Source organism: Neofelis nebulosa, chromosome 5 (assembly GCF_028018385.1).
Source record: "Neofelis nebulosa isolate mNeoNeb1 chromosome 5, mNeoNeb1.pri, whole genome shotgun sequence".
Taxonomy (NCBI): Eukaryota; Metazoa; Chordata; class Mammalia; order Carnivora; family Felidae; genus Neofelis; species Neofelis nebulosa.
The window spans coordinates 26,962,711-26,990,703 of NC_080786.1; the positions used below are offsets into that span (position 1 = coordinate 26,962,711).

General features: G+C 36.8%; 1 protein-coding gene across 1 annotated transcript in view; it reads right to left on the reverse strand.

Moving 5' to 3' along the window:
• The window catches only part of PIK3R4 (phosphoinositide-3-kinase regulatory subunit 4), a 72,709-nt gene that overhangs the window by 16,459 nt on the left and 28,257 nt on the right, over positions 1-27,993 (reverse strand). Inside the window, exons 8-12 of the mRNA XM_058729868.1 lie at positions 26,351-26,554; positions 17,161-17,362; positions 14,911-15,098; positions 13,705-13,915; positions 10,760-10,925 (exon numbers count right to left, since the gene is read on the reverse strand). Coding sequence (XP_058585851.1) covers positions 10,760-10,925; positions 13,705-13,915; positions 14,911-15,098; positions 17,161-17,362; positions 26,351-26,554 — 971 coding nt within the window. The remainder of the gene's footprint in view (positions 1-10,759; positions 10,926-13,704; positions 13,916-14,910; positions 15,099-17,160; positions 17,363-26,350; positions 26,555-27,993) is intronic.

Sequence of the window (27,993 nt, forward strand, 5' to 3'; positions counted from 1 at the left end):
CTTCTATTAACTATGGGTCTTGGTCTGTTGTTTTCTCGTGACGTAATTGTCTGGTTATGGCATGAGGATAGTACTGGCCTTATCGAATGAGTTAGCAAATGTTCCCTCATCTGTTTTTTGGAAGAGTTTTTGAAAGATGGGTGTTATTTCATTAAGTGTTTGGTAGAATTCACTATGAAACTGTATCCTCCTGGGCTTTTCTTTGTGGGAATTTTTTTTTTAAATAACTAATTAAATATTTTATTATAGGTCTATTCAGATTTTCTATTTCTTTTTTTAAACTTGTTTTATTTATTTATTTTTTAAATTTACATCCCAATTAGTTAGCATATAGTGCAACAATGATTTCAGGAGTAGATTCCTTAGTGCCCCTTACCCATTTAGCCCATCTCCCCTCCCACAGCCCCTCCAGTAACTCTCAGTTTGTTCTCCATATTTATGAGTCTCTTCTGTTTTGTCTCCCTCCCTGTTTTACATTATTTGTGTTTCCCTTCCCTTATGTTCATCTGTTTTGTCTCTTAAAGTCCTCATATGAGTGAAGTCATATGATTTTTGTCTTTCTCTGACGGACTCATTTCACTTAGCGTAATACCCTCCAGTTCCACCCATGTTGTTGCAGATGGCAAGATTTCATTATTTTTGATTACTGAGTAATACTTCATTATATATACATATACATATACGTATACGTATACGTATACATATATATACACACACACACACCCCATCTTTATCCATTCATCCATCGATGGACGTTTGGGCTCTTTCCATACTTTGGCTATTGTTGATAGTGCTGCTATAAACATGGGGGTGCATATGTCCCTGTGAAACAGCACACCTATATCCCTCGGATAAATGCCTAGTAGTGCAATTGCTGGGTCGTAGGGTAGTTCTATTTTAGTTTTTTGAGGAACTTCCATACTGTTTTCCAGAGTGGATGCACCAGCTTGCATTCCCACAGATGTTCTATTTCTTATTTCTTAAGTCATTTTTGGCAGCTTGTGTCTCTCTAGGAATTTATCCATTTCATCTAGGTTGTCGAATTTGTTGACATACAATTGTTCACAGTATTCCATTCATAATTCCGTTTATTGTCACATCAGTAGTAATGTCTCCTCTTTCATTCCTAATTTTAGTAATTTGAGTCCTCTCTCTTTTTTATATTAGTTACTGTAGAAGAAGTTAGTTTTCATCTTTCCAAAGAACCTTTGCTTTTGTTGATTTTTCTCCTTCATTCTTCTATTTTCTATTTATTTCCTCTTTAGTATTTCCTTCCTTCTACTTGTTTTGGGTTTCCTTTGCTCTTTTAACTAGTTTCCTAAGGTTAAGGCTAAGTTATTGATTTGAGATCTTTCTTCTTTTGTGGGTTCCTGGGTGGCTCAGTCAGTTAAGCATCCAACTCTTGATTTTGGCTCATGTCATGATCTCATGGTTCATGGGATCAAGCCCCGTACGGTGCTCCACACTGACAGCATGGATACTGCTTGGGATTCTCTCTCTCCCTCTCTCTCTCTCTCTGCTTCTCCCCAAAGCTTGTGCACTCTTGTACTCTCTCAAAATAAACTATTAAAAAAAAAATCTTTCTTTTTACATATAGATTTTACAGCTATAAATTTCTCTCTGAACACTCCTTTAGCTGCATTCCATAAGTTTTGAATGTTGTATTTTCATCTTCATTCATTTAAAGTATTCTCTAACTTCCTTTTGAATCACTGGTTATTTAGCCATATGGTGTTTAATCTCCACATATTTGTCAATTTCTCAAATTCCTGTTACTGGTATCTAGTTTCATCCCTCTGTGGTTAAAGAACATATATGTTGGTATGTTTCTATCCTTTTAAATCACTGAGACTTGTTTTACGGCCTCATACATGGCTTGATCTGGAAAGTGTTCCACATGGACTTGAAAAGAATTTGTATTCTGCTACTGCTGGGTAGAGTATCCTATTAAAATCTGTTAGATCTGATTAGTTTATGTTGTTGATGAAGTCTTCTATTTTCGTTGCTGATCTTATACCTACTTGTTCTATCTGTCTATATCTACATATATTGAAAGCAGAGTACTAAAGTCTCAACTATTGTGGAATTATCTTACTTTTCCCTTCAATTCTGTCAGCTTTTGCTTCATTTGGGGGATCCATTATCAGGTGCATGTGTTTGCAATTGTTTTGTTTTCCTGATGCACTAACCCTTTTACCATAATAAAATGTCCTTGTTTATCTATAGTAGCAATTTTTGTCTAAGGTTTATTTTTTCCAATATTAATATTGCTGTTCCAGCCCTCTTTTAGGTACTGTTTGTATGGTACACCCTCTTTAGTCCTTTTAATTTCAACTAATTCGTGTCTTTGGATCCAAAGTATAGCTCTTGTACATGGGTCATAGCAACATTTTTCTAGATATGTCTCCTGAAGCAAGGGAAACAAAAGCAAAAATAAACTATGGGGACTACATTAAAAAGAAGAAAAAAAAAAAAAAAAAAAAGCACCTGCACAGCAAAGGAAACAATCAACAAAACTAAAAGGCAACCTCAGGAATGGGAAAAGATATTTTAAAATGACATATCCAATAAAGGGTTAGTATCCAAAATATATAAAGAACTTACACAACTCAACATACAAAAAAAACAAATAATGGGCAGAAGACATGAATAGACATTTTACCAAAGAAGATATACAGATGGCCAACAGACACATGAAAAGATGCTCAACATCACTACTCATCACCAGGGAAATACAAATCAAAACCACTAGGAGATATCACCTCACACCAGTCAGAATGCCTAAAATCAAAAACAAAAGAAACATCAAGTGTTGGTGAAGATGTGGAAAAAAGGAACCCACATACACTGTTGGTGAGAATACAAACTGGTGCAGCCACTGTGAAAAACAGTACGGAGGTCCCTCAAAAAATTAAAAATAGAACTACCCCTATGGTCCAGGAATTGCACTACTGGGTATTTATCCAAAGAATATGAAAATACTAATACAAAAAGATATATGCAGCCCCATTTTTACTGTAGCATTATTTATAATAGCCAAAATATAGAAGTAGCCCAAGTGTCCATTGATAGATGAATGGATAAAGATGTGGTAAATATACACAATGGAAATACTACTCAATTCAAAGAATAAACTCTTCCAGAGAAAGACAATTACCATACGATTTCATTCATATCTGCAACTTAAGAAACAAAATAAAAAAAGGAGGCAAACCAAAAACAGATTCTTAACTATAGAGAACTGATGGTTACAAGAGGGGAGGTGGGTAGAGAGATGGGTGAAATATGCTGAAGGGGATTAAAGTACACTTAGAATGAGCACTAAAATAATGTATAAAACTGTTGAATCACTGTAGTGTACACCTAAAACTGATATAACACTGTATGTTAACCGTACTGGAATTAAAATGCTTTAAAATGAAAAAATAAATAAAAATAAAGTGTGTCTCTTGTAGACAGCACATAGTCATTTCAGGTTTTTTTCATACTTTCTGCCAAATCTGCCTTTTGATTACATTTATATGATTGTGAATAAGGCAGGATTTATGTCTGACATTTTGCTATTTGTTTTCTGTCTTACAGGTTTTGTTGTTATTCTTGTTGTATTCCTCCATTACTGCTATTTTGTGTGTTAAAAATATATTTTCTAGTATACCATTTTAATTCCCTTGTTTCTTATATAACATGTTTTTGACAAGTTTTTTTCCCAGTGGTTTCCCTGGGAAATACATGTGACATCTAAAGATGATCAGATTAATACTAATTTCATTAATACATAATAACTTTGTTCTAATATCTCTCTGTTCCCCCCTCCCTCTTCTGTACTATTATTGTCACACAAACTCTGTATATACCACAAGCCCATAAACACAGTTTTATTATTATTTATGTGGTCATCTTTTAAATGAGACAGCAGGTTAAGAGTTACAAAAGTAATTTGTACTTGTATATTTATTTATAAATAGTATTTACCGTTATCAATGTTCTTTATTTCTTCATGTGGATTCAAATTACTGTCTTATGCCCTTTTCTTTCAGCACAAAAAACACCTTTTAGTATTTCATTTAGGGGATAGCTCCTAGCAGTAAGTTCCCTATTTTTATTTACCTTGGAATGTCTTAATTTGTCCTTTGTTTTTGAAGGGCAATTTTGCTGGATATAGAATTATCAGGGGCACCTGGGTGGCTCAGTGGATTAAGCGTCTGACTTCGGCTCAGGTCTCACAGTCACATCGGGCTCTGTGCTGACTGCTCAGAGCCTGGAGCCTGCTTCGGATTCTGTGTCTCCCTCTCTCTCTGCCCCTCCCCTGTTCATGCTCTGTCTCTCTCTGTCTCAAAATAAATAAAAACATTAAAAATTTTAAAAAGAATTATCAGCTGACAGTCTTCTTCTTTCAACACTTTCAATATGTCATCCCACTGACTTCCAGTCTCCATCATTTCTGATGAAATGTCAGCTGTTAATCTTATTGAGGGTCCCTCATATGTGATAAGTCAGTTTTCTCTCACTGCTTTCAAGATGCTGTCTTTCAATAGTATACTTATCATGTGTCTAATATGGCTCTCTTTCATTTTCATCACACTTGGAGTTCACTGACCTTCTTAAATGTGTAGATTAATGTTTTCCACCAAATCTGGGGAATGCTTAGCCATGTGTCTTCAAATATTCTTTCTGCTCCTTTTTCTCTCTCCTTGCCTTCTAGGACCCCTCCTATGTCTATGTTGGCATTCTGCAGGCCTATGGGGCTCTGTTCATTTTTCCTTATTCTTTTTTAGATCCTCTGATTGGATCATGTCAACTGATCTATCCTCAAGTCCCTGATTTTTTCTCTTGCCAGTTGAAATCTGTTCATCCTCTCATGTGACTTGAACTTGATTTATTTCCTTATTTTAGTTATACTTTGCAACTCCAGAATTTCAATTGATCACTTCTATCTTCTCATTGATATGTATATTTGGTGAGATATTTGTCTTACTTTGAATTCTTTAGACACAGTTTAATTCTTTGAACATATTTTTAATAGCTAATTTAAAATCTTTGTCTAACAAGTCTGATATCTAAGATTACTGAGAAATAGTTTCCACTGACTGTGTTTTCCTGTGTATAGACCATACTTTCCTGTTTCTTTTCCTGACTTGCAATTTTTTGTTCAAAACTAGAAATTCGGGGTGCCTAGGTGGCTCAGTCAGTGAAGTCAGACTCGTGATTTCTGCTCAGGTCATGATCTCACGGTTCCTAGGTTTGAGCCCCACGCTGGGTTCTGGGCTGACAGTGCAGAGCCTGCTTGGATTCTCTCTCTCCTTCTCTCTCTGCCTTTCCTCTGCTTGTGAAGGTGTGCACTCTCTCTCTCTCAAAATAAACATTTAAAAAAAAAAACTAGATAATCTAATTGACATGTAAACTTTGGAAATAATATTCCAAAGTTATTTACTTAGTGACTTTCCTGGACTAATTCTATAAAGTCTGTATCTTTTTCACGTGTAGCCACTAAAGTCTTTGTTGGGTTAACTTAGTGGTCAGCTAATGACTGGACAGACATTTCCCTTCATGCTTTAAAACAGTAAGTGTTCTAGCCTTTGCTGAGGCTCTCTGTGTTTGTGCACACCTTCCACAAAGAGGGTGACAACTCTGCCTTATCCTTCATTTCCTGCTTGTACAGAGTCTCAAGGTCAGCTAGAGGCGAGAACTCAGGAGCTTCTCAGTTCTTTCTTGGGCATGTGAACAACCCTACACATGCATGTGGGTATGAACTTTTCAAAGGCCCCTATAGACATCTCATTCCCTAATTGTTCCTCTTAAGTTTTTTGTTGGCCCCTAACAACCGGTAATGCCACCTCGGGCCACTGCAGTGTTAAACAAATAGCATTGATAATTTCAACAAATGTGCTGTGGGCATAGTTTTTCTCAAAGAACAAGATGAGCCCAGTGAAATAAAGACAGACCCTAAGAATGGAGCTTCCAACAAGCTGGCAGAAAGGTCAAAGAGTGACAATTCCCTAGAGATGGGGCTTTTAGCCATTATGACCCCTCCAAGCACAACGAAGCTTCTGGTTTTCATGGCTACCATAGTTGTTGAACTGTGAATTTCAAAATTACTGCAAAGCTTGATAAAGGGTTGGGCGGCTATTAGTTTTCAAAGCTACTGCACTGCTTGGTAAAAGGGGATAAAATTAGGGAACACATGGCTCAGTGTTCTGAGAATCAGCTGATTTTCGTGAATAACACTCTTCAGACTATTGTAGGACCTTTAATTTCTAGAGCTCTGGAAATGTTGATTTTGACAGTATCTACCAGTGTTCTATTTTTACGAAGGAACAGATTTTTAGAAATCCTTACTTTGTCATTCCAAAAACAGAAACCCTACATGGGTTCTTAAACCTACTTCTTAAACATATTTTCTCACACGATATATCAATATATTTCATCAAAAAATTCATTTCCGCATCAGTTTTGTTTTTGCACCATCACTTATTTATCCAATTTAAACCCTACTGCTGAACCTCTAGTTTGTTTCTAATTTTTTTTTTTTTTTTTACAAAGAAAGCCACTCTGAACAGCCTTAAAACTAAATCTCTGAATTCATTCTTAGTTATTTTCTTAGGATATGGACATCATAAAGCCTTGAAATATATATATCGTCAAAAGCCCTCCATGGATGATGGATATATCAACTGCATTCCACCAAAGGGCACTCGCTATATGAGAATGCCCAATCGTGCCAGTTGGTTTTCTTATTACATTTCAGAGTCGCCTCTAAGTTCCTTTCTTAAAACTTTCTTGGGGCGCCTGGCTGGCTCAGTCGGTTGAGCGTCCGACTTCGGTTCAGGTCATGACCTCACGGTTTGTGAGTTCAAGCCCCACGTCAGGCTTTGCGCTGACAGCTCGGAGCCTCGGGCCTGCTTCTGATTCTGTGTCTCCCTCTCTCTCTGCTCCTCCCACGCTCACACTCTGTCTCTCTCACCTTCAAAAATAAATAAACATTAAAAAAAAAAAAAAAAAAAAAAAAAAAAACAACTTTGTTCTAGGGGTGCCTGGGTGGCTCAGTCAGTTGAGCGTTCAACTTTGGCTCAGGTCATGATCTCAAGGTCTGTGAGCTCGAGCCCTGTTGTCGGGCTCTGTGCTGACAGCTCAGAGCCTGGAGCCTGCTTCGGATTCTGTGTCTCCCTCTCTCTCTGCCCCTCCCCCACTCATGCTCTGTCTCTCTCTCTCTCAGAAATAAACATTTAAAAAAAAAAAAAAAAACTTTCTTCTATTGCAGTCTGATGTAACTTGATTGGCTTCTTCTCTCTCCTTTTCTGACCATTCTCTTCCTGTCTCTGAAATTCGACTGGCAAAGATTAAGGCCTCTGGCATCCTCAGGGCTTTTATAGGCCTTTATGCTCCCTTTTCTTCAGAGTAGCCATACCACTCAAACACTTCAACCTCCAAACACTATCAGTGACTCTCTATGTTACCCTAACACTGATAACTTCCTTGCACACCTCTCATATTGTATCAACTTTTCATTAAGACAGAACACCACTGAGATGTTTTATCATCACATTCAACAAGTACCAAATTCTTCAACCTCCCCCAAAATTGAGAAGTTAAATGAGCCAAAAATAGGGTAGTACAAGAAGGATATGGAAAATAATTTCGAATACTATAAAGGATTAAGTTTTTAAAATATCTATGTGAAAGGTTAAAACAACAAGTTTCACAAACTAGTCCCCAAGGGACACACCAAAAGAGCCTAGATCCAGGTGACCTAAATCACCATTCATAATTCAGTGAGAAAGTCAGGACTGGGAAGTGGGTGGTCAGCCAACGTAATGCATAGGGGAAAAACCTCAGTAGTCAGAATGTACTAGTAACATTTCCTTTAAAAAAAAACAAAAAAAAAAAAACTTTTCCTAAGAAAAAAGAGGTTTGTTTCTCTTTCCCAGCCACCAGCTGTTCCCAACTTGGATCTGACAATAATAATGGCCTGCCTCTTCCCTAATCCAGTCCATGAAGGCATGTGATGAGGGCAACACATTCTGTTCCCTTCCCTTCCTCCCCACCCTGGAATGAAGCACCCCCAAGCCAAGGCCTACTACACTCCACAAATAAGACAGCAGGTGTTACAGCAAAGCAAGAGAGCAGCTGCATTCAGAGGAAATCCAATCTCTAATTATCATACTTCCCAAAGACTATACAGTCAGCTAAACTGCCACATTTTCTGGGGTACCACTTTCTGAAATGTGACACCTGGATACTACTCCCTAAAATATGACACTGGAATACAGAAGGCATAGCTCAGTAATAAAAATCATTTGGGAATTAACAAATGAGACTTTTGCAAAGTTAACCAATGATTCCAATTTCTTACTTGAGAGGTTTACACATGTCAAATGAACTTCCCCTCCTCATAAAATCGGCAATGAGGGATGCTTGGATGGCTCAGTCGGTTGGGCGTCCGACTTCAGCTCAGGTCATGACCTCACGGTCGGTGAGTTTGAGCCCCGCATCAGGCTTTGTGCTGACAGCTCAGAGCCTGGAGCCTGTTTCAGATTCTGTGTCTCCCTCTCTCTCTCTGCCCCTCCCCGGCTCATGCTCTGTCTCTCTCAAAAATAAACATTTAAAAAAAATATTTTTTAAAGGGGGGCAATGAATTCAACTGATGATGATATAAAAAAGATCATTTGAAAAATAATTATCAGAAGAGATATTTAACATACTAACAAAAATGCTAATAATGGTGGAAAAAAATTTTTTTAAATGATTATAGGCAGGGGGAAGACAGGGGTTTTCCACAAAGGACATTCTGGTATAGTGGCTACATGCCATGAGACTGGTTTAAGTTGCAGAGTGTATGTTTTTATTGGAACTCAGGAAATGGTTCACTTGAGATCTGTGTATTTCATAGCATATGAATTTATGCCAAACAAAAAAAAGAACTATAAACACAGACTGAACTCTAGCTAACGATATATAAATTGAAGTGTTTAGAGGAAGTGTACCCGATATCTGTAAATTATTTTGAAATACATTTTAAAAAGATGAACTGAGAGGAGGATGGATAATTACATGACAACAAATATAGTAAAATTACAGAATCTGTGAGGCAAGAATATGAATGTTCTCTGTGAAACTTTTTAACTTTTCTTACAGGTTTGAAATTTCATAATAAAATGTTGACAAAAAATTGCTAAATGGAACCTGGGTTCTGGGATTCTGTTACTGGTTTTTGATTTATGTTCCGACCAATGCAATGCCAAGAAAGAATGAACATGAAAAACAATTAAGCATAGAGTAAAAATGCAGAGCTCTTTTAAAAAAATAAACACCACAAAACTGTATCACATTGTTCATTAAAGAGACAACTTTTGGGGTGTCTGGGTGGCTCAGCTGGTTGAGTGTCGACTCTGGATTTTGGCTCAGGTCATGATCTCAGGGTTCCTGAGACAGAGCCCCCTGTGCTGACAGCGCAGAGCCTGCTTGGGATTCTCTCTCACCCTCTCTGTCCCTCCCCCAGTCACGCGCATGCTCGCTCGCTCTCTCTCTCTCTCAAAATAAACTTAAAAAAAAAAAGGTCAACTTTTGACTTATTTTAGTTATCAAAGATACTCTGTTTGATGATTTTGTGGTTAACTGCGGTTGCCGAACTGGTAACATGAAAAGCACCAGAGATATCTTTTTTCCACATGAAATTCAATTTTGACATCTAGTAGCTTTCTTTTCAGACCTAGACCAAACTAGGAACAGAACAAATATGAGTATGGTAAGAGTGACGGGGATGGGGAAATAGGAGGACTGGCAGACAGACTGCATAGCAAGTAGGGACACAACTACAAAAATGTACGAATCTAAATCACACTTATCAAAATCACATCAGCACAACAGTTTTAGGGATTTCAAGTCATAACTAAACTCCATCTTGACCATAACAGCAGGGCAATGGTACAGTGTTTTCCTTCCATGGCTAGCCATTCCATCATCTTTCACTTTTCTCTTCCTCATATTCCATCTAACCCATTTAGCAAAATTTGGGCTCTATTATCAAAATCTATCCCAAATCCGATCATTTCCCACTACCTCCACCTCTTCTTGAATTACTATCATAGCCTCTAACTGCTTCAGTATTCTCAATACAAGAGCCACAGCAGTTCTGTTGAAATTTAACTCAGACCACGTTTCTCCTCTGCGTGGAACCCTCCAAAGGCTCCCATCTCATTCAGAGTAAAAGTCAAGAGTCCTTTACAATAGCCTATGAGGCCCTACATGATCTGGCCCCTCTCCCTCCTCCCTCTTGGCTCACTCTGCGCCAGCCACACAGACCTTTCTGCTGTTCCTCAAAACGTGCCAAACCATCTTTCTACCTCAGGGCCTTTGAAATCTCTCTCTCCTCTGCCTGGAATGCTCTTCCCGGAGAGATCCACACAACTCTTTCCTCCACCTGTTTCAGGTCTTTCCTCAAATGACATCATCTCTGGGAGGCAGTCTCCAATCAATTTATTTAAAATTCTACTCTACCCCACCCCCTACTCTATTCCCTGTCTTCCCTCCTATATTTTTCTCTAATAACATTTTTTACCATGTAACATACTGTATGTTCTGCTCTTTTATACTATTTATTGTTTGTCACCTCTCACAAGAAGGAAAGCCCCATAGAACAGGTATTTGTTTCCCTTTATCACTGCTATATATCCCTGGTTCCTAAAGCAGCACCTGTCAGAGTGAGCACTCAATAAATATTTGTTGATTAAATAAATGGATTCTCCTCCCAAGCACGTATTACCTGGTAGTGGTGGTCTTCCCCTCCATCTTTTGACTATTCCAAATTTTCACTGTGCCATCATTTGAACACGTTGCAAAAAGTGAATGTTCATCAGAGACTCTAATTCGATTTACAGCAGATTTGTGTTCATGAAGATGTGCAACTAGCAGCCCTTTAGGACGCCACCCTAAGGAAAAGCAAAGGAGTATGTCTTGAACTATAGTTTACAAATACTATATTTCTCTCACCTCCCAGCTACAGTCACCAACAACCAGCATGAAACCAATCATAAGAACTAAACAAAGGGTTCCAAGAGCTAGCCAATACAGAGTGGCCTACTAGGCCACGACAGATACTTTTATCTACTGAGTAAGACATCCAAGATAGCAATGAAGTGTTGCTCAAAGAGCCTGAGAGTGACTGTACCTGGGGCCCTTCTCTAGTATCTGAAAAGGAACAACAGTCACTCACTACCTGGGAAAACCCTGACTACTTGCTCAACAGGCAGAGATAATCCTACCCTAATTTACAGAAATTGGGTCCTACGGAGGCAACCTGGTTCTTATAGTCTCAAAGACCCAGACCCATCATAATATAATGTGTGGCCTTGAGGTACTTATTTAAACTATCTGAGCTTCAATTTCCTCAAATGTAAAATGAGGGAATTATTACTGAACCCAAAGGATGGATATGGACAAACGAGATGTATAAAGTATCTAATATTGTGTCCCACATCCACAGTAAACACCCAAATGTTGATGTCTTCTCTACTTGCAATCACTTATTGTATGATATCAACATGTTAGTATAAATAGTATTATTAATTATAGCCCATGGACTTTCCAGTACTTTATGACATCTATGCACATGTTTTATTATGTATATTTTTGTGTATGATTTGTTTCTTCTAATAAATTATAGATTTGTTGAGGCCAGAGACCATGTCATATCCATTCTGAATCATTCACTGTATCTAGCATAGGTTCTTGCATATAAACAAATGTCTTCAATGTTTGAAGAGTAAACTTTTATATTTAGTTTAACATTTAATATTTAATATTAATCAATTTTAAAATAAAACAGAAAGCTATACTAAAGATCATCCTGTATTGGGGGGTGCCTGGGTGGCTCAGGTGGTTGAGCATCCAACTCTTGATTTTGGCTCAGGTCATGATCCTAAAGTTGTGGGATTGAGCCCCATGTCGGGGTCTGTGCTGAGCATGGAGTCTGCTTAAGATTCTCTTTCTCTTTCTCTCTCTCTCTCTCTCTCGCTCTCGCTCTCTCATTGTCTCCCTCCCTCTGCCCCTGCCCCTCTCCCCCGCTTGCACTCGCTCTCTCTCTAAAAAGAAAATAATAATAATAAAAGTAAATAAATAAAAGATCATCCTGTTTTGGGATTCAGCACAGTGCCTAATTAAGTAATACCAGTATCATTTTAGGATAAAATTATTTCTTTTTTACAAGAAAACAAAAATGAAAGCAAGACTCCTGCCAAACCTGGCTAATTCTAAGATAAAAAAAATATGTTTACCCTTGGACCTCTAGCTCACATGTGTGGGAAGAACAACTGAATGTGATTACGCTAGATTTGAAAGTGATCGAAAACGCTTTGCCGTGAAGTCTAGATAATCTACCAGGCTAGACTGAACATTTCCCTCTAGAGAAAATCAATTTCACACAACCACTCAAGTGTGGAAAGAAAAAGATCAAAAGTCCAACAGTCATTCCACATTTTTTGAACCTCAAAACTTGATACCTTTTCTGTGATTACTGAAGAAAAGGTATAGTTCCACATAAGTATAAAATGCTACTTATAAAGACATTCTGTTGTCAAATAAGTAGGCAGTTTGTGGTTAAGTTTTTTTGTTTTTAAAGCAGAGCTGGTATGTAACACTGAACTATATTACAGAAACAACTTAAACATTCCAGCACATTTTGCTAAAATTCATGTGACCTGAGAGGCCACTTAACCACTTAATATTTCAATCTTTAAGTCATTTATGTCTGGGGGCGCCTGTTGACTCAGTTGGCTGAGCATCCCACTCTTGAATTCACCTCAGGTCATGATCTCACAGTTCGTAGGATCAACCCCTGTGCAGGACTCCGCACTGACAGCACGTGGGGCTCTGTGCCACGTCTGGGATTCTCTCTCTCTCTCTTCCCCTCCCCACCCTCTCAAAATAAATAAACATTAAAAAAATCATTTGTCTCTACCAGCATTCTCCCCAGAGTACACAATGGGAAGCACATGGGAATTCACATGATTTTTAAATCTCTAAGCATAAACACACAATGCATTTCTTCTCAGAGTTTTCAAGCTAAATTTTTATTATTAAAATCTGTATACAGAAACTCACTAAAAATGTTTTTAAAATCTACAAATCTAGTATCAAAAACTAGCTCTAGCTCTACATTTATACTGGGAAAGTCTGTTAACATAGCTGAGCCACATTTTCATCTGAAGTATCTCTTAAATCTTCTCAAAATATAGTAGTGTTTCCCCCAAATCTTAATGTTGATAATCACTTAGTGCTAGAGTTGTAACTGATTTTGTCTGCTTTTTAGAAGTACCCATTACTTTCCAAATGTTTTACTTTTCTAAAAGAAAATAGATGTCAGACCCTTCAGAAATAAAAACTGGAGCTTACCCCAGGAAGCCTGACATCCTATGAAAAAGTGGCATGACACTAAGTAGGCAGGTAAAACCTAGCACTATAAATGGGAAAATGGATCACAGGCTGGAAACACTACATGGCCTAAATAAGACACTGCGAGTTGCCCTGACAGCTAAGAAGATCCAAACTCCACAAATGACTTAAAATTTCTCATTTAATGCTTCTTCCTCTAGGCTTTCAAGTGACAGTTTTGTTCTTACTTCCTGGGTAATTAATTATCAGCACCCTGCATTAGACTCTAGGCTCCCGCACCTGGGCTAGAATACAACTACCCAGCAGCAGCACTCTTACCAGGTGGTGGTGGCTTGCTCTCCCATTCAGCATTTTCCATCATCTGCTTAGCTATCCTCTCGGCATTACACTGCTCCCGCTTTTGCTGTATGAGCTGCTGAAGTTCCGTTTTACATGTTGTGATCCGAATCTGGTAGGTAGACGGTAAAATTGTACTACTTAAAACCTGTATTGTTGGTTTTCTATTTTGGACATTTGTCACTTCTGGAAGCTGCAAAACAGAATTATATGTATGTATGTTATAAAGCAAAGTATACTCGATGATAAAAACGTACTCATGTTCTCTTTTCATTATATCAGCTTTTTTCCTTATTAACGTGCCAATTTTTAAATCCGTTTAAATATAATGACATTTGTTCAGTGAAAATCTCATTAAAATAAAGTTTAACCACAAGTATTACACTTCCAAACTTCTACATTATTAAAAAAAACTATCAATATAGCAATAACATTAAACAAAAATCCACAGAATTTAAGTGAATAGAAATAGAATTTATCAGTTGGTTCAGTTAGTATTTGTCACTTAAAACATATTGGCTTAAGGAAGAGTTACCTTAAATGACAAATATACTTAAAATATATAAAAATTGTAACATTTCTCACAGATGGCAAACTAGGGACTTTTCTTCCAGAGATGCTTTTGCTATTTTACAGATATGTTATATTAGAGAAAGAATAAAACATTTAAAAGGTTCACTGCAACCTAATTATAATTACAGTCCATAATGATGTCTTCAACCCACAATTTCAGATCACTTTATTGGGGAGCACTCTAACGCAAGGCCCTTTTTGATGCTTTCAATTACTAGACTTCCCCTTGGCTATAAAATTAAAGATAAACCTGTCTTAGAAAGAAACATATCCTTAACTAGAGAGAACAAACTGAGGGCTGATGGAGGGAGATGGGTGGGAAATGGGCTAGATGGGTGATGGGCATTAAGGAGGGCACGTGTGATGAGCACTGGTGTTGTATGTAAGCGATAAATCACTAAATTCAACTCCTGAAACCAATATTATACTATATGTTAACTAAGTGAAATTTAAATAAAATTTGAAGAAAAAAAAAAGAAAGAAAGAAAGAAACACGTCCTCCCTTAAAGGGCAACTCACTATATTGATTTTCCCAGTATAGTACACAGCCTTTAAACAACCAAAGCAGTAGAAAGGGATTGAAAAACACAAGGATTACTGCCTAGATGATAGTACCTGTGGAGAAGTAGACAAAGGGACACAAATGCCAGCAGAGGACTCAGAACGAGGAGGCTTCCCAGTCTGAATCACTTCCTGGTCACTCCCTTTAGGCAGGGCCTGTGGCATGTTCGGTGGTTCCAGTGACCCAAACATACTTTTCCATTCTTCATTTACATTTGAGTCTTGTTTTACGTGTTTTCTAGCTACAAAAACAGGTTCAGAATAGTCAGTCTAAAGGAAACCTCTAAAACCAATATGCACTTTTATTTATTTTTTTGGTTAGGGAGGGATAGCAATGGACTTCACATCCTATTTGTTCTTTATGATCTCCAATTTATTTATATTTATATATCAATTCATTAACCCTCACTTTATCTCTAGGGCAGATGGAACAGATGCACTTTCAGTGGCATTAATAATTAGACCTAATTGTTTCCTAGTTTCCTAAGGTGGGCTCAATTTCAAATAACCACTTTATCTTGAGAACCAACAAGAAAAACAACTTTCTCAAATGTCACCAACCACACCGATATGACCTATTTCCAGTATCCGTTACTTGGGAAACAAACAAACAAAATGTAAAAGTCAATTGCTATATAGTTACCTCCAGACTAAAGAGATGAGAAAATCTTTTTAAAACATCTTTCTCCAATTACAAAAAGTACATTCGGTAACACAAAATTCTAGTATTAATTACAAAATATAGCATGAGTTGCCCCTATAACTTTGTAAATCTCATACACTGTATCATTTATGATATACTACCATATCATTTTGCAAAAATAAGTAGTACAGGGGCCCCTGGGTGGCTCAGTCGGTTAAGCGTCCAACTTCAGCTCAGGTCATGATCTCACCATCCATGAGTTCAAACCCCACGTTAGGCTCTGTGCTGACAGCTCAGAGCCTGGAGTCTGCCTTGGATTCTGTGTCTCCCTCTCTCTCTGACCCTCCCCTGTTCATGCTCTGTCTCTGTCTCAAAAATAAATAAACATTAAAAAAAACTTTTTAATAAAAAAAATTAAAAAAATAAAATAGTACAAAGTAATATAAGGTATTTTACAATCTGCTTTTTCCTCTCAACCAAATACACTGAATGTTTATTTAACCATTCCCCTATTAATGGTCACTTCAATTATTTCCTTTTTTTAAACTGAGAACATTCTTCTACATATTTCTTCACATGCCTGTCAGTTTTCTTGGGAGAAATTTTCAGAATTGACTATAGTGACTCAAAGAGTAAGAACGTTGCTTTCTAAAAAGAACATGTTCAATTTATAATGTCATCAACAGTGTATGAAAATGCCTATTTCCCTACAACCTTGCTAACAACAGGTATCATCAGTGTTTTGCTAATCACATAGGCAGAAAATGGCATCTCATTGTTTTGCATTTATCTACCTTTTCAAACATGCATTTCTATTCTTCTATCAGTTGTAAGTTCAAATCCTTCAATATTTTTCTTTTGGGGTGCTTGTGTTTTTCTTATAATCTGTATGAGTGCTTTACTTATGGATGTAAACCACTGATAATTAAGTTCCAAATACTTTACCCCAAGTTTGACAATTAGAGGTTTATTTTTAAATACAATTCAGCTGCCTTTAAAATCTGATACTGGAAAAGAGTGGTTTTTAAATGCATGTACCTGGAAATAAGTACCTCTCCAAAAAGGGTTAAAGGAAGAATACACAAGATCTTAAAAACCTCACACAATCAATGTCAACATCCTTGTCACAAGAGCTGACAGTTCTAAATCTAGAGACTTGAAACGATTAAGTCTTCTCTGGTCTCTACTCTTTTGTTATTTCATTGTTAATAACAAGACTGTTCTTTTCAATTCACTGGGCATTACCTACTAACACTAGATAATTATCTCATTTTAACATCGATTATTGACTTGGGTTGGTGTTTAAAGGATTAAAAAATCAGGATTCCATCTTCAATCATATAAATCCACAAAGGCAACATTATTCTATTATTATTAAGAATAGGGCTTTGGAGTCCAGCTTTGGTTTGAATCTTGATTCTGACACAGAAAGCCATAATTGTGACAGGTTACATAAGCTCTTAACTGTTAATTCAATTCTCCACTTTTCCTCCCCTAAATATGCCTGTTACATAATGGAGTCACATACAGTACTTGAAAGTTCTATATCTGGAAGATGTGACTTATTTTACTACTAATTAGCTACAACTAATATGCCTTAGGAAATAAGTCTTATGAAGTAATAACACACTAAACACATACACATATATAAATGTACCAACCTCGCTTGTCATCAGGTTCCTGTTTGGTTTTAACAAGATCAACTTGTCTCCCAGTTATGCCTAATGCCCCTAGGTCAATCACACCTTTCTGACTACTATCATGAAGATGGCTCTGGTCTACTATATTGGCCTTTGCTTTGTTAGATTTCATCATGAAGTCTTTCAGTGCCAAGAGTTTGTCTTCCTCTTCCTCTGTCATTCCCTAAAACCAAATAAAACATATGTTATAGAGATTATTTCCAAAAGTAATAACAGGCCTTGGAATGACTGAAGGGTCAAACCACTAATTTAAAATTTTAAGAGTCAAAATGGTAAAATGAAGCAAACAAAGACAAGAGAAAAAGAAAGTATCAATATAGAAAAACATCTCTACTCTGATCATCCAGAATACCCTCTATTATAGCACTTTCCATTTTGTATCATAATTTATATCTTAGTTTTCTTTCTAAATGGGAGCATTCAAGTATAACTCACCTTTGAAATCTCCAAGGAACTTAATACAGTGCCTGGTATCTAGTACATGTTTCATATGCAACTTTGAATAAACAAACATTTACTATCTAAACAAAAATTCTGGAAATACAATATTAAGCAAGAGAAAGTCTATATGCTTCACCCTTATCCTAGATGTGTTGAGAATATTAAATGAGACACTACGTGTGAAGGCCCTCTATGGTATATAAAACATTCTATACACCTCAGAAATGGATACATGCTGGCTGACCTGCAAATGCAAGCAACACACCCTAGGGAAATAGTATAATTAAAGTCAGACTGCCTACGTACATTCAAGCTCCATTACTTACTGTATGTGTAACCTTGGGCAAGTTACCCAATTTCTCTAAACGTCTACTGATTCCAGAAAATGAAGATAATGAAGTAATTATTAGCACCCATCTTACAATTTGGGGGGAGGGGCTACTTTGAAATTGTAGTTAAGTTATTCTACTCAAGGCACTTAGAATACTTGAAACTGACAGCCAATTAATACTAAATACTTAATTTCAATAATTCAATGTGAAATATTCTGATAAACAAAATAGTTCTGCATTTTTTTCTTTACTTTCAAACCATCCACAGAATCCTCTATAATGTTTTTATAATGCCAATGGAAAAAAAAATTAATAAAATAGCAATTCCCCTGAGGCTTTAATTAGAATCCTACTGGAGCTTAAAAGAATATTCACAACCCACAGTCACAATAGGACACAAACAAACCCTAGAAAATTAGAAAGCTAAGAAAAAATAAAATGAAATTGCATTAAAGTATAATAATCATAGAGGGATCTCTAACTGAATTTTTTCCAACACTGGCCTGAAATTCTTCATTTATTTTTACTTCTCCTCCTAAAATTTGCTTAGCATAGACAATTTCATAGCTGTAGTAAGAGTTCTATTCTTTCTGTTAGACTACATCTTAGTTCACAAGAGAGAGGTCTCAGTTCTAGCCCACAAAATGAGGGTCATCATAAGAACCATAAAAAGGGATGAAGTATTAACATATGCCATGTAACATGGAGCAATCTTGAAAATATTTTGCTAAGTGAAAGTAACCAGACATAAACGTGCCACATATTGTATATATTCCATTTACAGGAAATATCCAAAATAGACAAATTCCTAGAAACAGAAAGTAGATTTAGTGGTTGCAAGGGGCTGGAGAGAGAAGTAAACAGGGAATAATTGCTAATGGGCATGGGGTTTCTTTCCAGGATGATGAAAATGTGAATTATTTTCTGTGCGAATTTTCTCAATTAAAAAAAGCTAGAAATGCACCATGGGGAAAACAAAATTGTTTTTTAAAACAGTAATACAATCATATTACAGTTTCCAGACTCCCATATGACACACACCAAATCAGAGCACTGCAAACAATCATCCCTAAACAGGAAGGATTTAGATTAAACTCTCAAGAATTAGGAGTAATTTCAAGACAAGATTATAAGTCAGGATTTTTCTTTCAGTATTTGGTATAAATACCTAAAGGACATTATAAGAAAGGAAAACTGAAGGACAAATCATTTATGAATCTAAATGCAAAAATACTCAATGTATCAGCAAACAAAATCCAGACTATAAAAAAATTTTACAGAATATTTATATTACTTTATATTACCTATATATTATATATTTACACTTATGTGTTTTTATAATAAAAATCTACTTAATACATTAAAAACAGAAAACTGGAACAGACCAACTACTAGAAATAAAATTGAATCGGTAATCAAAACACTCCCAACAAACAAAAGTCTAGGACCAGATGGCTTCACAGATGAATTCTACCAAACAGTTAAAGAAGAGTTAATATCTATTCTTCTCAAACTATTCCAAAAACCAGAAGAGAAAGGAAAATTTTCACATTGAGTCTATGGGGCCATTAATGGCCTGATACCAAAACCAAACAAAGACACCACAAAAAAAGAAAACTACAGACCAAAATCTCTGACATAGATACAGTATTTCTCAACAAACATGAGCAAACTGATTTCAACAATACATTTAAAAAAATCATCCACCACAATCAAGGGACATTTATTCCAGGGATGCAATGGTGGTTCAAGATTTGCAAATCTTGGAGAATTAACAAAATTAAGAATAAAAAATTATATGATCAATAAACACAGAAAAAGCATTTGATTCAACATCCATTCATGATAAAAAAAACTCTCAACAAAATGGTTTAGAGAGAACATACCTCAATATAATAAAGGCCTTATATGAAAAACCCACAGGTAACATCATACTCAATGGTGAAAAACTGAGAGCTTTTCTGCTAAGATCCACTAAGACAAAGATGTCCACTCATACCACTTTTATTCACCATAATAATGAAAGTCTGAGCTGCAGCAATTGGACATGAAAAAGAAATAAAAGGCATCCAAATTGGTAAGGAATAAGTAAAACTGTCACTATTTGCAGATGATATCATACTGAATTTAAAAAAACCCTAATGACTCCACCAAAACACTATTAGTACCGATAAATGAGCTCAGTAAGTTGCAGAATACAAAATAAATACACAGAAATCTGTTGCATTTCTATACACTAATAATAGAGCAGCAGAAAAAGAACTTAAGAAAACAAATTCCATTTACAATGGACCAGAAAGAATAAAATGCCTAGGTATAAACTGAAGCAAGGAGATGAAAAACCTGTATTCTGAAAACTATACATTGATGAATTAAATGGGAAATTCAATTTAATCAAAACCCAATTCAATTAAAGAAAATGACACAAATGGGAAGACATACTGTGTTCATGAATTGAAAGAATTAATATTGTTAAAATGTCCATACTACCCAAACCAACCTATAGATTCAATGCAATCCCTATCAAAATACCAACAGGTTTCACAGCACTACAACAAATAATACTAAAATTTGTATGGTATCACCAAAGACCCCAAATAGCAAAAGTAATCCTGAGAAAAAAGAAAAAAGGCTGGAGCTATCACAATTGAGGAATTCAAGATATACTATAAAGCTGCAGTAGGGGTGCCTAGGTGACTCACTTGGTTAACCGTCCGACTTCGGCTCAGGTCATGATCTCACAGCTTGTGAGTTTGAGCCCCATGTCAGGCTCTCTGCTGACAGCTCAGAGCCTGGAGCCTACTTCAGGTTCTGTGTCTCCCTCTCTTTGCCCCTCCCCAGCTCATGCTGTGTGTGTGTGTGTGTGTGTGTGTGTGTGTGTGTGTATGTCTTTCTCAAAAATAAACATTAAAAAAGTTTTTTTTAAATAAGTAAAGCTGCAGTAATCAAAACATTATGACACTGGCACCAAAAAAAGACACATACATTAACGAAACAAAATAAAGAACCCAGAAATAAACCCATACTCATATGGTCAATTCATCTATGACAAGGAGGCAAGAACATACAATGGGAAAAGCCAGTCTCTTCAATAAATGATGCTGGAAAAACTGGACAATTACATCCAAAAGAATACACCTGACCACTTCCTTACAGAATACACAAAAATAAACTCAAAATAAAGACCTAAATTTGAGACCTGGAACCATAAAATTCCTAGAAAACATAGGCAATAATTTCTTTGACATGGGCCATAGAAACATTTTTCTAGATATGTCTTCTCAAGCAAGGGAAACAAAAGCAGACATAAACTACTGAGACTACCCAAAATTAAAAGCTTTTGCAGAGCAAACGAAGGCATCAACAAAGCCATCAATAACCAAAAAAGACAACCTAATGAATGGGAAAAAACATTTTTGCTACTGCACAGCAAAAGAAACCATCAACAAAACAAAAAAGACCACCTAACGAGTGGGAGAAAATATTTGCAAATGATATCCATTAAGGGGTTAGTATCTAAAATATATAGGGGCTCCTGGCTGGCTCAGTCAGTGGAGCACATGACTCTTGATCTTGGGTTTTGAGTTCGAGCCCCACATTGGGTATAGAGATTACTTAAAAATAAAATCTTGGGCACCTGGGTGACTCCATTTGTTAAGCATCTGACTTCAGCTCAGGTCATGATCTTGCAGTTCGTGAATTCGAGCCCCGCGGCGTGACAGCTCAAAGCCTGGAGCTTCCTTCAGATTGTGTCTCCCACGCTCTCTGCCCGTTCCCTACTCACACTGTCTCTTTCTCTCTCTCAAAAAGAAATAGACATTAAAAAATAAATAAATAAAATATTTCAAAAATAAAGAAAAGAAAAAAAAAGAACTTGCGTAACTCAACATAAAAAAAAAAAATAATAATAATAATCCAATTAAAAAATAGGCAGAGGTCAGGGCACCTGGGTGGCTCAGTCAGTTAAGCGTCCAACTTCAGCTCAAGTCATAATCTAATGGTTTCTGAGTTCGAGCCCCAAGTTGAGCTCTGTACTGATAGCTCAGAGCTTGGAGCCTGCTTCAGATTCTGTGCCTCCCTCTCTCTCTGCCCCTTTCCAGCTCACACTCAGTCTGTCTGTCTCTCTGGCCAACAGACATGTGAAAAGATGCTCAAGATCACTCGTCATCAGGGAAATGCAAATGAAAATCACTGAGATATCCCCTTACACCAATTGGAATGACTAAAATCAAAAGGACAAGAAATAATAAGTGTTGACAAGGATATGGAGAAAAGGAGACCCTCATGCACTGTTGGTGGGAATGCAAACTGGTGCAGCCACTGTGGAAAACAGTATGGAGGTTCCTCAAAAAATTTAAAAAAATAGAGCTACCCATATGATCCAGTAATTCCACTACTGGGTATTTACCCAAAGAATACAAAACACTAATTTGAAAAGATATGTGCACTCCTATGTGTATTGCAGCATTATTTACAAAAGCCAAAACTTGGAAAACAGCCCAAGTGTCCACTGATAGATGAATAGATAAAGATGTAAGATATATAGGGAATATTACTCAGCCATTAAAAAGAATGAAATCTTGCCATTTGCAACAACATGAATAGATTTAGAGTATAATGCTAAAAAAGGAGAAAGACATATCCTGTATGATTTCACTCGTGTGTGGAATTTAAGAAACAAAACAAATGAACAAAGGAAAAAAAAGAGACAAACCAAAAACATACTCTTAACTATAGAGAACTGATAGTTACCAGAGGGGGGGTGGGGGTGGGGGTGGGGGAATGAGTGAAACAGGTAAAGGAAATTAAGAGTACACTTATCTTGAGCAGTGGATAATGTACAGAATTGTTGAATAACTATATTGTACACCTGAAATTAATATAACACTGTAAACTATACCGGATTTAAAACTTTTTTAAAAAACAAGGCTTAAAAGGATCAAACTGATTCCAAATAAGTTAACTGTACAACAGAACAATCCAACACTGTATCAAGAAATTCAGCACTCTGACAACATAAAATTCACAATCAACAGAAAAAGAAACTGGGTGGCTGGGGATCAGAGATTGGAGGAAAACTTACATTTTATTATGTATCTTCCAATATCTTTTTAATTTTACACCTTGTGTCTATACTACCAGTCAAAAAGTATTCAAATAAAAATCTTTTAAAAATCAAAAATATTTAGTATTTGCCATTTTTTAAAGGAGTGAAATCAGAATATTTTTTTTTTTTTTAAAGAGGATTGATTTTTTTTTTTTTCATATTTATTTATTTTGGGCAGAGTGCAAGTGGGGAGGGGCAGAGAGAAGGGGACAGAGGATCTGTAGCAGGCTCTGCACTAACAGACTGACAGCAGCAAGCCTGATGTGGGGCTCAAACTCACGAACTGTGAGATCATGACCTGAGCCGAAGTCTGATGCTCAAGTAATTGAGCCACCCAGGTGCCCCAGAAATCAGAATATTCTTATTCTGTATTAGCGGGTGATCAAATGGATACAAATAAAACAGACAGTCTTGTGAATGAGATTCCAAAACAGCCCTGCCATGTATCACCTCCAGAAGGTAAATCCTATTAAAAATCTGGAGTTTAGGCAGATTTTAATTACCATATATTTCAAAAGTGTACTTTAAAAGTCTATTTTCCATGGGGCGCCTGGGTGGTTCAGTCAATTAAACATCTGACTTCAGCTCAGGTCATGATCTCACGGTTCGTGAGTTCGAGCCCCGCATCAGGCTCTCCACTGACAGTGCAGAGTCTGCTTGGGATTCTCTCTCTCCCCATCCTCACTTCCCCTCCCCCACTCGTGCTCTCTCTCTCAAATAAACAAACTCAAAATTTTTTTTAAATTAAGAATTAAAAAAATAAAAGTTTATTATCCAGAACCCTGAACATATCTTCCCATAGAAACAATGCCAGGCTGGTCTAGAAAAGTCTATTTTACCCATGATGCATCTCAAGTACAGTCCTATACAAAAAGCACCATAAAACCCCAAGGGGGGAAAAATTGTAGGCGTATTCAGAATTCGCATTTGCAGAGGCTAAAAGCATCCTTCCCTCTGTATTCCTGACATTAGGAATAGGGACTCAGTTCCCACCTCCAAAGCCTCCCCCTGACTCCAAGCCTCTGCAAATAATGCCAAGAAAGGTAGCACAGGGACCAAAAAGAAGCGAAGCAGATAAAAGGCGTGCAAGGGGCTGGAGGAGATGAACTGCACATGGAATCTTCCTAAGTCCATAAAAACCTCAAACAAGTCTCTCAGTCTTAGCTCCCTGTCCTTTATTTTGAGGCCAGATGGCATGTTGAAGGAGGAAGGGATTTGGAGTTAGACTGGCTTAGGTTCAAATGTCAGCTTTAAGCTGAATGAACTGTGTGAGCATAGGCAACTTAACTATCCTCTTTGGGCTGCAGTTTCCTTAACTATAAAATAGGGAATAACATCTGTTGTTCAAGGTTGTTATAAGATCAGTCACAAAATACGGAAAGCACCAACTGCAGTGGTAGATTTGTTGAAGGTCCTCAAAAAATGGAGCCTGGTATTGTTCTGCTGTTACTTCTTCTGAGGACCTCAGAGACTCTGGCTTGCTCTCCCCTCTACTAGTAGCACCTGTCCCTTGAAACAGAGTACTACTAACCCTTAGGAGTCTCCTAAAACTGTTAGTAACAGAAAAAACATAAAACTGAGGAAAACATGTTCCTCCTTCCCTACTGATACAAATGTGGGTACAAGTGACAGACAAATGAATACATCAAGCACTAATATTCAGAGGAATACAAATCAGTGAGTTTAGTGACTTCATCATGGTACCCAAAAATGAGGGCTGGCACTCTGGAAGCAGCAATGGTAGAAGGGTTTAGGAGAACAGGAAGCAGAAGGTAAAAAGGCTACAGAAACTGCTCCTTCCCTCTCCCTCCTCTCACCCATGGCAGTGGCAAAACCTATACCCGCAGCAAGATGAATAGCAAGAATGAGGGGCTAGAGAGGCTCCATGAAGTAACCAATGACTTAGTGTGAAATTTTAGTACAGAAGCTTTTAATTTAATACACAGAATTTGTAGGAGAGAGAGAGGAGTACAAAGAATCACACCATCCAAACCCAAAGAAACATCTAAATTGGGGTGGTTTTTACTGCATGCTGAAGTCTTTTTGATAAGGATTACTTACTCAAGAGAAACAATAGAAAACTGCGATTCAATATCCAATTTTCCATAAATTGCTTTCTAAAATATTTAATACATCTAATGTACGAGACAAGGTTAAAAGAAGACCCAAAGAAAAAGCTCTTTAGTAATTCAAGTCATATCAAATTAGGTCTTCTAAAATATAGGAAATAGAACCACTGGTCTGGAAGGGGCATTCAGAGGCAGCTCCAGCCTCCAGGCAAATTGAGACCTAAAAGAACCAAAATGGTTATTGACCAGGCTCCCTAGGAGATGGGATATTCAATATTCAATCACCTAAAGCAACATATGAGCCTGAAACAGCACTGGACACTCAGTGACTAGTACAATACAAGAAAGGATTTATATCTTCAAATTGGTCTAATTCTCTCTGCAACTGAAGCATTTTCTCATCTTCTTGTTAGACAAGACATGACTGACAAGTATTCTCTTAACCAAAATGTCCTGCAGACTTAAAGACCATCAGTAAAGTTATCTCTCAGTATTTGCTTTAAGGCTCATGGAACATTTATTCATAAATTGTATTCTTTATTTCCAGCCATTTTCATTTCTATCTTGACTTCTCTAAGTTCCATATATCCCTCTTAAAACAGGACACTGAATCTGGACTATTTCTAAAGAGGCCTTACTAATTCCAAGGATAATAAAAAGATTACTTATTAGTTTTAACATCACTTGTTAAATGATAGAAATTAATAGGCTTTTAATATACAACAGAAACTGGTTTATTCATTCTAAGATGCATTATAAATCCCAATTATTTCTGCTGTTTGCATGTAGCAAGAACTCTTTACATTTGAACTAAAATAAACCAATATCTTTCTGTGGTGCATCTGTGCTTTGCAATGTTTCCTCTAATTGAATTTTTTTTTTTTTTTTTGGTGAAATATGGAACTGAATCAAGAATATTACTCAAATTTAAGGTTGTATCTACTTTCTCCATTATTTACATAGACAATAATCACAAAAGAAACTTAACAGGTCTCCCATGATTCCTTACTTAGCTCAAACTAATGCCTTATCATCATCCTAGCATCTCCAATATGCCAAAGCAAATGTATATATTTGCCAGGTTTTATTCACTTTTTATGATGCGACTTAATCAACCAAAAAAAATTTAATAGCTAAATGGATGCTTGAATGTTCTTAGCGAATTTGTGTTTAAATGTAAGATTTCAGAAAGGTGATACAACCTGTGAGAGCAATTTCTTCAGAAGCTGTGCTATGGCAGGATCCTCCGGTGGGGGGCAGTCAGGAAGAGACCCATTTCGCTTCTTTTGGCGCATGTGAAGATGTCTGAACAAGCTAGTAATATCTTTAGACCTCAAAGCATAATCAAATATAGAACGACTTACTGGATCTTTTAAAACACTGAGTAGAACAAGTTTCCTTTCAATCTATATTAGAAAAATAAAAAGAATCAACCAAAGATACAACATACATTACAGTTATTTTTATATACAGTAAATACAACCTGTGTTAACATAGGTATTTATTTTCTAAGAAAATGGGAGATACCAACATTTGTGATTTTGCTTAGAAGAAAAAAGAATACTAATGACCTTTAAGAGCTAAGGTTTTTCTTGTCATTGTCAGCATTTGAGTATACATCTGTGTCTTTCATATTGGAAGAATAACAATATATACCCAGGCTGGAAAAATTTAGAAAATGACAAAGAGCCTTTTTCTGGATGCCAAATGTGATGACCTCCTAGATCAAAAAAGTACCCGTGGCTCACAGGTCTAACAGCCAACAGGTACTGACCAAGAAAAGAAGCTCAATCATCACAGGGGTGCCCATCAGTCATTAGGTTTCTCAGTAGCTTCAACCACTTCTAAAAAGTATTACTCTCTCCACAGAGCTCTTAAAATCCTTCCTTTTATTATCCCCAAGGACACCCTCCTTGTCAACACATATATAATAAAAAGGATGAGCATACTAACAGTAACCAAGAGGACTTTCTTTGGACCTATTTAACTACCTGGTAAACTAGCCAGGCGAAACCAGCATAAAACGGTATCTTTTGTCTAATTCAAATTGTAGAAAGGTAAGATTTATGAAGCATATGTATCATTAGCCTCTCAACTCCTAATCCTGGTCTCTCAAAAAATAAAACTATATATATATATTTTTTATTATGAAATATGAAATATATATTTTTTCCTGAGAAAACAAAGAGAGTGATGCAGATTTCTTAAAAAACACTTAATGTCAAATTTATTTTTTAGCGTCAGATTACAATAAACCACCACTAAGTTATTACAAACGCAAGTAATTTTTAATTCCCAAGGATACTTTCTCCACACTGTTTTATAAGAGTTTAATAAACAAACTTCTAAATTTTTTATCTTAAAGAAAGCGAGCATAAGCAGGGAGAGAGGGGCAGAGGGAGAATCTTAAGCAGGCTCCACACTCAGAGCAGAGCCTAAGGCAGGGCTTGAACCCTGGGATCATGACCTGAGCTAAAAACCAAGAGTAGAACACTCAAATGACTGAGCCACCCAGGTGCCCGTCACAAACTTCTAAACAGAATAACTAGTTAAAAGTAGTAAGACTCTCTAGACCTGATTTCCAAGGGAACTTCAATAAATTTTAAAAGAAAGGGGTGTCATGCTCAGCATGGAGCCTGCTTAAGATTCTCCCTCTCCCTCTGCTCCTCCCCCTCCCCTACTCCCATGTGTGCTCTCTGTTAGGAAGGAAGGAAGGAAGGAAGGAAGGAAGGAAGGAAGGAAGGAAGGAAGGAAGATGGATGGGGTGCCTGGCTCGCTCAGTTGGAAGAGATGCAACTCTCGATCCTGGAGTCGAGTTCAAGCCCCACATTGGGTGTGGAGATTA